Genomic DNA, 13,156 nt, shown 5'->3' with positions numbered 1-13,156 from the left:
TGGTCTTGAGGGCAAACTTGAAGAGGTTTGATACAAATCAACATTTTGTTTCCACTCACATAATAGCCTTCTCACAATATGCTTTTGATGCAGATGGGTTGGCTGTCAAGCAATGATTCGTTGGTATTACACATGGTTATTTCTCCATTATGTCAACAGTCCAGATGGAAAGGCATAGTTGTGGCGCCATTAATTGTACTCTTTATCTTAGACAGTTCCAAAAAGGTTTTGTAGGTCTGCACATCCAGTTGTCCTGGTCTTCAACATGAGATGGTTCAGTAGTGACTTTGACATAGTCTAAAAAGATCCAACAGCTTAGTGAGATCCAGACGAAAAACCAAATGGTTCAGACCTCTTTTCCTCCGACATGACTATGACCTTTCTAACTATGGTTAAACACTATATTAATGTGTTTGACTGTTTTATTACGGTTGTAAGTACAATGTAAAACATATTGTCATTACTCCTTTGCCACATTGTAATTACAGCAGTGTAACAACAAGTAATAACAGTATTTGTTACACTGTACTTAGATGTTATAACGTGGTAAATAAACACATGTCAAACCAAACTGCTGTTTTTGAACTTAATCCCAAAGTCAGAATTTGAACCGTGACCTTTGGGTAACACTATATTACAGAGTTTGAATGACTGTGTAATAACTATTGTAAGTGCAATGTAACATGTTATCATTACTCTTTACACTATACTTACAACGGTGTAACCATGAGTAATAATACTATTGTCATTACTCCTTTGCTACACTGTACTTACAGCAGTGTAGCAACAAGTAATAACGGTATTTGTTACACTGTACTTAGATGTTATAACGCGGTAAATAAACACATGTCAAACCAAACTGCTGTTTTTGAACTAAATCCCAAAGTCAGAATTTGACTCGTGACCTTTCTAAGTTGGGGTAACACTATATTACAGTGGTTGAATGACCGTGTACTGTAATTACTATTGTAAGTGCAATGTAACACGTTATCATTACTCTTTTACTACACTATACTTACAACAGTGTAACAATGAGTAATAACAGTTACAGTTTTACAGTTACAGCCAGTGAGTTTACAGTTACAGCCAGTGAGTTTACAGTTACTCTGTTACAGTTACAGCCAGTGAGTTTACAGTTACAGCCAGTGAGTTTACAGTTGCAGTGTTACAGCTACAGCCAGTGAGTTTACAGTTAGTTACAGTTACAGACACTGAGTTTACAGTTACAGTGTAACTGTTACAGTCAGTGAGTTTACATTTACAGTGTTACAGTTACAGCTAGTGAGTTTACAGTTACAGTGTTACAGTTACAGCCATTGAGTTCACAGTTGGTGATACAACTGAAAGCTCAATCCACCTTGTCATTTAAGGCTCATAAAGTATATATACATTATGATGTAGTCTTTAAAGCCTTGTGGAAATGGATAGAAAACATTATTTAAGTGAAATCTGTAAGTATATGCTAATTAGTGGCGGCGACATCATGCGACTCAAAATGTCACATTTTAATTTAATATAAAATATTTCTGTTGGTTTAATTATATGTGTCCTATGGAGTTCAGATAGTGCACGTTGTATGGTGCCAGTAAAGAGCAAGCAACATTGGCTAAGACGCCGCTTTAGATTCAAAATTAGACCTCGCTTTCGACTCATTCCATCAATGTCACTAAAGAAAAATCCAGACTTATTTTTGATAAGTCTCGCAAAATCAATTTATTGTAAGTGCAATGTAACACATTATTATTACTCTTTTACTACACTATACTTACAACAGTTTAACAGTGAGAAATAATACTATTGTCATTACTCATTTGTTACACTTTACTTACAGCAGGGTAGCAACAACTAGCCTATTAATAACAGTATTTGTTACACTGTACGTACATGTTATAATGCGGTAAATAAACAATTTACAAATATAACAAATAAACAACAGAAAAACACCCCACATATAGGCCTACCCAACATGCTATTTAACCATGAGTACAGTATGCTACCTAACCATCCTGTTCACCAGACTGGCAGCATCACATTACATTACTGGCACTTACTGTACTGTTCTTGGTACTTACCCAGTTCTTACCTGATCACAGTGATCGGCTAAATCAGTACCACATTGATAATTTGCCTAATTAAATAATGTTTATTACTCAGAATAATGGAAATAGCTGCAATTCATGGTCTTGAGTTTGGCTACAAATGATTTAAACTGGACGGAGTCGCCAGACTATCTTTTTTTAACTTACCGAATGAAGACTACTCTGTCTGCGAGCCAGATGTCCACATTGCCATTGTCCGGCTGTAATTACTTGATATCACAGGGGACTTTCACCAAATCTCACTGTTCCGTTTTAGTTGACCGTCTTAACCATAGGTCTCGCCGCTTTCCAGCAGTAAAGTAACTGAAGATTTGTACAATTATTCTATTGTTGTTTTAACGTTCTGTCAAAAAACGTCATAGAACAACTGTTTCCATGGAGCCGCCGTGCTGATGCCGTGCGTAATAATGAGTCACGCGCACCAATTTAGTTGATAAGTTGAAAGTCATGGTGAATTTCCAGCCATTCAAGAGCAATATACAGGAGTAGGAAGTGCCTATATTATTCATTTGTCACCAAATCACCAATCAGCCTACCCATGCACCATTTCTGGTCCTAGCTGAAGAGAATGTCATTACTTTGTTGTCACAACTTTCACATTACCCAGTAAGCACCGAGTCTTACTCTAAAATCACTGCCAGATAAACATTATTTTCCAACAAAACATTTTTTATTATAAAAAAAAGTACATATGAATGAATGAATGAATGGTCTTTATTGTCATTAATACAGTACAGGTACCATACAACGACATTTGGGAGGGGGGGCTCCCCTGGTGCTAGGAAAAAATATATATAGGCCTACTAAAAACAAGAAGGGAAAAGAGCTGGTTTACATAAATAAAGGCTATATCCACTATCCACTATACTATACTATACAAATAAAACACTGTGCTGTACTCTATGCTATGCTATAAATATCCTAACATTTCCTATCTCTGAACCTTATGTGCACGAGGGTTGTCACACATAGTATTATTGCACATTCATTTAAAGTGTCGCAGTTTGCAAGTATGAAATGTTCACAGTTGTGTTTCAGTATTGCACTTGATTACAATCTAGTAGCTGCCATCAAATTGTCTAGATTGTCCAGGGCCTAGAACCTAGGTCTTTGCTGTGTTCAGGCCCTAGGGTAGAAGCTGAGCTTCAGTCTATTAGTCCTTGCGGACATAGAAAGAATACCCATGATAACAATTACAGCTTGATCTTATCAAATTTACTAACATCCGTGTAAATATTTATTTTGACGTAAAAAAACATGAGCAAAGAGACTTAACGCAGAGAAAGGAGTTTACAACTTTAATACGCTTTGACTGTACCACGTGGCCAACTATACGGTTATCTCATTGGACGGGGGAAACAAGCGACTGCTCATTGGTCTAGAAGATTGTGCAAGCTGATATCTACAGTGATTGGCGCTATCATTCTGAACACGACTGAAAGGTCCAACACAAATACATGTGTACATATTTTACCACGTGTTCTGTGGTTTGAGGCATGTGCAGGGAATATGCCCGGTGCAGGTATTTCACGGGTGCTCGCCATACTCGGCTCTCTGTATCCACACGTACAGACATTGGAGGAGTTTGCAGAAACCCTCGTGTACAGAGAGGGACACAAAGTGGTCCTTATCGAGCAACCCGACACAAACCTCTTCGTATCTTTCGTCCGGGGAATGCTCATTTGCTCGGACAAAAAAATTGAGGATGTCCCCAGCTGTAGCCAGGTATGTATTTAATTTCGCAATTGTGGTTGCCACGGCAAAAAAAAGCGTTATTAGCTCATTCATTGATCTCGGAAAAGCTGAATAATGCGTTGTTTAGACGAGGGGCACCCTCTTTTTTTAGCAACCTGAACATAACTCATCTTTAGGCCGTGCCATGAATGGTTTGATTCTCAAAAGATTTGCAACTTTTTATTCAGTGCAATGTAGTAGCAGTGGGCCACTCCTCTCAATACATTTTTGGTAATTATAAGGTTTCATTATAATGTCTTCCATGTCGCCCATCGCTAGATCTGCACTCTGCATGAGCTGTTGGCATTAGTTCTGAACAACCTCAAGCGGAAGAAGAAGAGGAACGTCCTTGCAAACGGATACAACTACCCGTTCCTTGCCCAGGACCGTGACGCTGACCCGTTCAAATTTCACGGTGAAGTGACTCAGAATGCAGCATACGTTCATGGCAGTGACTTATGGAAAAGAATAGCCCAGCGTCTTGGCACAGACGTCATGCACCACCTGCTGGAGAACTGTGCCATCTTCGTGGCGGTTCCTCCATCATGTATGTTCCAGGTGTGTGGTGTACCGGTGTACGACCGGGTGTCCATGGGATCAGCGGCAGGGCTACACCTCCAGAACCGGTCCAGGCGGAACACCAGAGCGAACAGGACTGCTACCTGGCACAGGACACGTCAGGATCCAATCCTGAGTGAGAGGAGGAGGAGGAGAAGGGATGGCGGTGGAGACATCAGGAAGAGGAAAAGGGAAAAGGTGAGTGAAAGAGAGGACAGTCTACCTGGGAAGAGGAGACGTGTGGATGGGTTTACAGAAGATTCAAATCAGGTGTCCAATGGCACTGGAAATGAGCAGGAGTCAGCGAACATGAAAGCCACCAAAAGCAAAAACACCAATACCACTTTGGAGGGGGGTCCTAGCTGGAGTTCAGGGCTGTTACCTCCTCTCCCTCCTTCCCAGTGCTTCATCCGCACCCACAGCATGCTCTACGGGGGGAGGGGCATGCACGGCTTCTTGCTAAACAAGAGGAGGAAAGGAGGGGCTGAAGGGCCAAAGCGTCTGCAGGGGCGGGACTTACTCAGAGTGGTATTCTTTGAAGGTGCGGCTTATCTCAACGGGAGGGAGAAGAAACCAAAGAAATTCCCACTGCGTTTTTTTAACATGGTGCCCCTCTTCAGCCAGCTGATGCGTCGACACAGGAGATGTCCATATACCAAGATCCTCCAGAGGGTCTGCCCAAGGATGGGAGATAGAGATGGAGTGGGGGTCATGGCCATACTCCTGCCCCAGCACTGTGCACCTCACAGGGTCTACCTGTTTGTCAAGGAGTGCCTCTCGACGGTGGTCCCACAGGAGCTGTGGGGTTCAGACCAGAACCGACTCAACTTCCTGTCCAGAGTCAGGGGCTTTCTGTGCATGGGCAAGTTTGAGAGGCTCTCATTGGCTGAGCTGATGTGGAAGATTAGTGTGAACGACTGTGATTGGCTGAAGATCAGCAAGACAGGTGAGAGTTTCTCATCACGTACCCTCTCTGCCCAGACTCTCTCATCCACTAATGCATAGTCTGAAATCAAGCTCTTGTAACTACCCCTGGCACTTAGATATGCCATAATGAGATCAGATGCCTTTACCCATATTGTTTACACTACCTCTCGTGACCCAGGTCGCTGCCCACCCAGTGAGCTTGCATATCGGACGCGGGTGCTAGGACAGTTCCTGGCCTGGCTGCTGGATGGCTACGTGCTAGGCCTGGTCAGGGCCTTGTTCTACGTCACAGAGTGTATGGGACAGAAGAACGCCCTGAGATTCTACAGACAGGAGGTCTGGGCCAAACTACAGGATCTGGCTTTCAGGTACACACACACACACACACACACACACACACACACACGGAATGCAGTACAGTTATAGCTTCTCATTCTCACTCTGAGACAAGTGCCTCACTAATTGGTGTGACCTGGTTCTTAGAGGTCACATCCTCAAGGGTCAGGTGGAGGAGTTGACCCCGGCCCAGGTAGCGTCCCTTCCAAAAACCACCGTCATATCCCGCCTCCGCTTCATTCCCAAGACAAAAAACATGAGACCAATCACACGACTGATGGGGGCAGACTCCAAAACAAGGGTATGTCTTGAGTACTTAAAAAATAAAATAAATAATGTGTTCGTTTTTTTAGTCAACGTGTGTGTTACAATATGTAATAAGTATAGTGTGTGTGTTTAACCTACCTTCCAGCTGTTCCAGTCGCATGTGAGGACCCTGTTGGACGTCCTGCGTGCGTGTACGCGTTCCGAGCCCTCTCTTCTGGGCTCCACGGTTTGGGGAATGACTGACATCCACCGGGTCCTGCGCTCTTTCGCCCCCTCCCAGAAAGACCAGCCCCAGCCCCTCTACTTCGTCAAGGTTGGCACACCTGTAGTTGTATAGCTTGTCAACTTGCCACACTGTGTGGTACAGTATATGATATCTGAACCTTTTTCAATGTCTATCGATGTTTCTTTGTCAAAGGTGTGTGTGTTCTCTTTCTCTCTCTGTCCATCCAAACCCGTCAAGTTACTGCCACTGATACTCTGAGGCTGTTTCGAGTGCACACATTGGGACATATTTGGTGCAGGTACGAACAGCCTCGGTGAACTCGCTGACACTCGTCAGGTCACCTGTGACATCATACTGTGAGGAGTTGTGTATCCCCACCAAAACAGTGAACATTCACAGCAACAATAAACCCTGGTTCAACAAAGACATTCAACTTCTACGCAAGGAAAATAACTCAGCTTTTATTAGTGGAGACAGGAATCTGTCAAATATGAACTCAGGTCTGCAATCAGGAAAGCCAAATCTAATTATGCCATAAAACTGGAACAACAGATTGCATCAAGCGACACTAGAACCATCTGGAAAAAAATTAAGTCTATGACCAACTACAACAAAAGTCCCCCCCCCTACATCTGACATTGACACTGACTTCCCAGACAAACTCGAGTTCTATGGGAGGTTTGAAAAGTCCCCAATCCCACTGTACTCTCCTCCCTCCCTCCCTCCCCCCCACCACCCCCCCATTTCACATCCAGGAGGAAGTGGTGAGGGCCATCTTCAGGATAACCAACAAAATGAAAGCAGCAGGCCCGGACAAGATCAGTTCAGCTGTCCTGAATGTCTGTGCTGATCAACTGTCTCCAACATTTTCAGATCTGTTGAGGATGCTGTCAACCTAACCCTCCATCACACACTACTACATCTGGAGTCACCCTACACCTACGCCCGCATCCTATTCATTGACTTTAGCTCGGCCTTCAATACAATAGACCCGGTCAATCTCTTCAATAAACTAGTGGACATGAACATTGACCCCTGCATCTGCCACTGGATACGGAGCTTCCTGTGGAAAAGACGACAGAGGGTCAAGATAAACAGCCTTTCATCTCGACCCTTGACCCTCAGCACAGACGCCCCCAAGGGCTGCGTCCTCTCACCCTGGCTCTTCTCCCTCTACACTAACTACCTGATATCCCTCCACAGCTCAGTCACCATTCTCAAATATGCAGATGACACAACCATAATTGGACTCATAACCAACAACAATGAAGACCGTTATTGTGAGCAGATAGCCCAAGCAGTCACTTGGTGCCTCAATAACATCCTCCAACTCAGCTCATCAAAGACACAAGAACTCATCATAGGCTTCAGGCACAGCCCCCCCTCAAAAAAACCCATTAACATCTTTGCAGAACCCATAACTATAACGGATTCTTCAAAATTTCTTGGCACTCATTAACTCACTCAAATGGAACACCAACACAGACTACATCACCAAAAAAGCCCACCAACGACTGTTCTTTCTCAGACAGCTCAAAAAATTCAAAGTGAAACAAAACCACCTCCTTCAGTTCTACACAGCCGTCATTGAGAGCATACTCACCTCATCCATCACAGTTTGGTACGGCAGCACAGACAGTAAATCCCGGAAAAAACTACAGCGAATAGTAAAAAAATCATCTAAGATCATTGGCACCCCTCTCCCATCAGTTGAATCATTATATCACAAACACACTACCAATAGAGCAAATAAAATTATCTCTGACCCCTTCCACTCTGCTCACCACCTGTTTCAACTGTTGCCCTCTGGATGGCGCTACCGATCCCTGGCCACCAAAACATCCCGTTTCAAAAACAGTTTTTTCCCCTCTGCTATAAGGACTCTCAACACCTGACCCACTGCACAAACCCTGCCAGATGTACTGCACTTTATAGTTGTAAATATTGACAGATTTTGTCTTGCGGTTATGTGTGTACATTGTCCATTGTGATAGTCATGTGTAATGTGTGTGTGATGTATTTGACACTGCTGTATTGAGTTTTTTTCCATCTGTACCGACAACAAATTCCACCGCACTTGGTCGTGTGGTCATTAAACGATTCATTCATTCATTCATCTCTTTTAATGCCCCCCCCTCCGCTCTGTCTCTCAGGTGGATGTGAGTGGGGCATATGACAGTCTTCCCCACTCCAGACTCTTACAGGTGATTAGTGAGGCCCTGTCACCTGTCCAGAAAAAGCTCTTCTCTGTGCGAACCTATGCCAAGGTGTGGTCCACCCACGAGGGCCTCAAGAAGACCTTCATCAGACAGGTTCAACACACACTCACACTCACACACACAAATACACTCAATACCTGCTTGGGAAACATATATCTGCCAATACTACGGATTGGGTCTGGTTCTGAATACGAGCTTTGTTTTCTTTCTTTATGTGTCTGTGTGTGTAGGCAGACTTCTTGGACGTCACAGTGGCATCCAAGAACATGAAAGGCTTTTTGATGTCACTGCAGAGAGAGGGCAAAGTTCATGATGCTATACTGGTGGAGCAGGTGAGAGGGGCAGCCAATTCGGAGAAGGGCCACAGTCCTGCATATTAGTGAACAACATGGCTTCGAAGTATTAGAACAGACATTGATGTAAAATCAATCCCTTGTCTATCCATCACAGAACACGTATCAGTTGTACTTTTCTGTTAGTATTTCTCCACAGATGTGCTTGGAAAAGATGTCCTAGAGTTCTTCACACAAATGCTCACCGGCAGTGTTGTTAGTTTTGGGAAGAAGTAAGTCTAACCACTTTTTCTTTATTTCTGTGTAGAACTTTCTGTAAAAAAACATCCAGGTTAGATTCCATGTTGAATGTACATTATATTATTGTTCACATGGAATGTGAGAGATTGACAGGTGTCTTGTTGTTCTAGAAGATTCCGTCAGTGCTGTGGGATTCCTCAGGGTTCTGTGGTGTCCTCCCTGCTGTGCTGTCTCTGTTATGGTCACATGGAGAAGGTTCTGTTTAGAAACGTCACAGAGAAGGGAGGGTAAGATGATTCACTTACTTAGGCAAATGTATTTGTTGTAAGTCGTTTTGGATGAATACCTACTACCTTTTACACATACTGTATATTGCACATCATGCTTCTTTGATATAGCTTATTTTTATAGATCTGTACATAAGATACCTTAACTGTACGTAGCTCATAACTGTATATACGTCTAAACTACCATAGATGCTGTACTTATCACTACCATTGTCATGTTTTTTTTATATCATCGTTCTTATATAACAAAACAAAATGTTTTTGTTGTATAGTACTTGTACTCGGCAATGACAATAAAGTTTAATCTAATGCAAGGCTTTACCTCTACTTCTAATAGTAGTAGTTAGACACACTGACCAGCAGAGGGTACCCTTAGAATGCGTCAAGCAAACATACAAGCTATTTGTGCGTGTTGTCTGTCTGGGAGTAAACTCTGCCTCTCTCTCTTTGTGTGGTTGGAGGTGTCTGATGAGACTGATTGATGATTTTCTCCTCATCACTCCTGACCTGAACCAAGCACAGACCTTCCTCAAGTATGTCACATTCTCTCCATGTCCTATTGGATCGGATCACACCACCACCACCACCATACAGGGCCTCTTTGAAGTTGACTGAATACTGACTGCTAAGATTGCACCCATGGGAATATGAACCATTGTGAAATGAAAAAAACTCCCCATCGTGCCTGTATTAGTGACTAGGGGCATATACTTCTATCACTATACTTTTTGATGATGTCATTTTGTTTTTCCTGTGGAAAGGACCCTAATGGCTGGGGTGCCCCAGTACGGCATTGTGGTGAACGCCCAGAAGGTGGCCGTTAACTTCCCTGTGAAAGGGGATGAGGGGTCCTGCCCTTGGATCCGTCTGCTGCCCCCTCACTGCCTGTTCCCCTGGTGTGGCCTGCTGCTGGATACACACTCTCTGGATGTATACAACAACTACTCCAGGTACTCACACATACACACACACACACACACACACACACACACACACACACACACACACACACACACACACAGGCAAGTTGTAACAGCATCTTGTAGATTGAGAAGGTCTGTTTGGCCTGTGGACCCAACCTATGTGTGCGTGTCTTTGTCATTCAACCTTGACTTTTCAACCTTTGTGATCTTTTATATTATTTTATGGTTTCTTCTAAGTTGTGCAAAGCAACATAGAGGAGGTGACCCTTGCCCTAGTGGGTGGCTTTTTATGGCAGATCAGCAGTGTAAAGATAGCTTGAGGATCTAATCTATCTTACTGTTATCAAATAGATTAGTAGACAAATTAATCAGAATACATTGTTATCTCATGTACATTTGTCCATGTCACTGAACATGGCTGAACATTTGGGGGTACCAATGGTTGATTCAATTGGGTGCAAAACATTCGAGATAGAGATTGTTTCCCTTCCCTCAGCTATGCCGGCCTATCCCTGCGATACAGCCTGACTCTAGGCTCCACCCACTCGGCTGGGCAGCAAATGAAGAGGAAACTGATGTCCATTCTCAAACTCAAGTGCCACGCCCTCTTCCTTGACCACCATGTGAGTTGTACTCCCCTCATTGGCTCTGACTAACTGTCTGTCTAGGTTTTATCAAGGCCTTTCATCATACCAGCTCGGTATTTTTTCCTTTGTATTTTCAGATCAATTCAATGGAGGCTGTGTACAAAAACATCTACGAGCTCGTGCTGCTGCAGGCATGCAGGTAGAGTGTAGTTTAACTGAGACTACCTGGTACGGACACACTTGATGCAGTGTTGCATGGAGTGTCCAAAGTGTTTTTTCCCCCACTTATTCACTCCTTTGCACCTCAGTACTGAGGGTGTGCAGTATCAAGGAGTGTCTATGTGGGCGTGTATTACGACTACCAAAACAATGTTTCCCTGACCTCCAGAGGCCTCTCCGTACTTGTTATATCGTACAAGCTAAAACACAGGACTTTAGGCTCTCTAGCTGTGGGACAAACACAGAACCGCTTTCGTCGCAGTGACGACACCTTTGGAGCCAACAGATGAATGTTTAACGCATGGGCAGATTTATAGATGATTTCTTGCTGTTAATGATTTTCCTACTTTAAGTATGATGTAGCAATAGTTCCATCAGGCATAGGTACTTTCCTACTGTGTGCAACAGTACATTTTCTCCTTCAGATCGGCAAACAGTCAGGTGTGAACTGTGGTTTATGGTTGTTTTGTGGTAGGTTCCACACGTGTGCCCAGAGTTTACCCTTCGGTCAGAAGGTAGCCAAGAACCCTGACTACTTCCTGCATATGATCTGGGACATGGCAGAGTACACCAACCAGCTCATCAGACTCTGCAACAAAGGCAAGGCTGCCTGGCACTCTATCCTCCATTAGCATCTGATTTTATCTGAATTATCTGCAAAAGTTTATCTTCAAATTGGAGGATCATTTTTTCTGTTTTTGGCCTACCATCTACTATCCCTCTTTCTCTCTCTCAGTACATAATTGATAGCTTTGTTTTACTAGAGTGATTACAGTTACTACACGGGTACAGGGGCAGCTTAATTTTCATGGACATCATTTTGGTATTTAGTCTGCCAACGAACGTGACTGATTTATCTCTCTGTTTGTCTATTTCTGTGTTTCAGGTGTGGCTCTTGTCTCTAAGGCTCAGACAGATTGTCTGCAGTATGAGGCAGTGGAGCTTCTGTACTGCCTCTCCTTCCTGCTTGTCCTCGCACGCCACCGCCCCCTGTATAAGGACCTCCTCCTTCCCCTGCTCACACGTATGTTCTGGAGTACTACGTACGAGAGTACCTCATCATCCCATTCTGAAGACTTATCCCTATTTATCCCTTATCCCTCTATGATTGTACTACTGTAAAGACCCACCCCAACAAAAGAATGTCTCACTTTGCTGTAAGTGTGTGGGATTGACAATAATGGCCCTCACCCTAATAGTCACTAGATGACTATGTTTCAGACAACAAATGTGTGTGTCTCTCTATCTCTGTCTGCAGGAAAGAGGTGCCTGGAGAGGAAACTGGGGTGCATAAGGCTGGCACGGGTCAGACAGGCGGCCACGCCCAAAGTCCCAGAGGATTTTAAAGCCATCCAGACTTAGAGGGATGTCTAACCCCATACAACCCTCAATTCTCCAGAACCATCGTCAGCAAAGAAAGGTGGAAGATTGTAGTCTCTGTTTTGTACTGCATAACGACAGTTGGGATTTGTTCTTGTTTCAGCATTCTGGTTTATTAACTTCACTGAACATTGTGCTCTTTTGAGATGTTGAGCCAAGTTCAGTCTCTGTGGGGAAAAAATGATGGGGATATGTGGTAAAGATAGAGGCTGTGGTTTGGCAGGTCCTTTTGATTTGAAACCCCAAGCTAAACACATCTCTCATACCAGAGACATCAAGAGAGAGAGAGAAAGAATTCTCATTAAGTTGATATACAACTGGATGTATCATAAAGACTCTTAAAAATCAACCATAAGATCAATAAAGATGGGATTGTTAAAAAAAAAATAATAAAGATCTGGTCTGATGATTCATTGTGTTCCCTGTAACAGAGCAGTTTTGTTAGAGAGAATGTCAAATATGTCATGTGCTCTGTAACTCCTGTTGTGTAATGTTTATAATTATTGGAAGAAATCGTTTTTGGCCAATATGTTGTACACACACATTTAATTTAGTTTTATGCTTTGCGTGCCTTTTTAATGAAAAGTGCAATTTTTGAGCTGTTACAAATATGATTCATCATTTAATTTGCTTTTGTCCATTTCACTTTCTTTGCACTATCTTTACCTTAGTATGGTTTGTTTTAGAAAAGGCAATTCTACTTAAAGGGATTTGATATGTGCTATCATTATCCTGTACAAACATAACATTGTAGTTACTAAGAATACAAATGATGTATGTAGTAACCACATATAAAGATAATAAAATATATTCACTTCCTCCATTCACTTCTTCAGTCCTCCTCATTTTCTTTCCACCTTA

The 13,156-nt window shown here is 43.0% G+C and overlaps 2 protein-coding genes across 2 annotated transcripts in view; one reads left to right on the top strand and one right to left on the bottom strand.

The window, feature by feature from the left end:
* The window catches only part of slc6a18 (solute carrier family 6 member 18), a gene marked incomplete at both ends in the record, with an annotated part of 81,577 nt that overhangs the window by 62,775 nt on the left and 5,646 nt on the right, over positions 1-13,156 (bottom strand). The window lies entirely within an intron of this gene.
* tert (telomerase reverse transcriptase) lies at positions 3,609-12,277 on the top strand (the record flags this gene model as incomplete). The annotated part of the gene is made up of 16 exons (XM_080532855.1): positions 3,609-3,824; positions 4,113-5,337; positions 5,497-5,686; positions 5,802-5,955; positions 6,067-6,234; positions 8,301-8,459; positions 8,597-8,698; positions 8,846-8,931; positions 9,070-9,186; positions 9,648-9,719; positions 9,948-10,136; positions 10,606-10,732; positions 10,834-10,895; positions 11,391-11,515; positions 11,802-11,939; positions 12,174-12,277. 16 exons carry the CDS (start codon positions 3,609-3,611, stop codon positions 12,275-12,277), a joined length of 3,234 nt encoding a protein of 1,077 aa, XP_080388981.1.

The sequence above is a fragment of the Nansenia antarctica genome, assembly GCF_963989245.1.
Source record: "Nansenia antarctica genome assembly, chromosome: 5".
NCBI classification, from domain to species: Eukaryota; Metazoa; Chordata; class Actinopteri; order Argentiniformes; family Microstomatidae; genus Nansenia; species Nansenia antarctica.
Note: the sequence above shows the minus strand (reverse complement) of the source record. Positions and strands in the feature narration are given on the sequence as shown.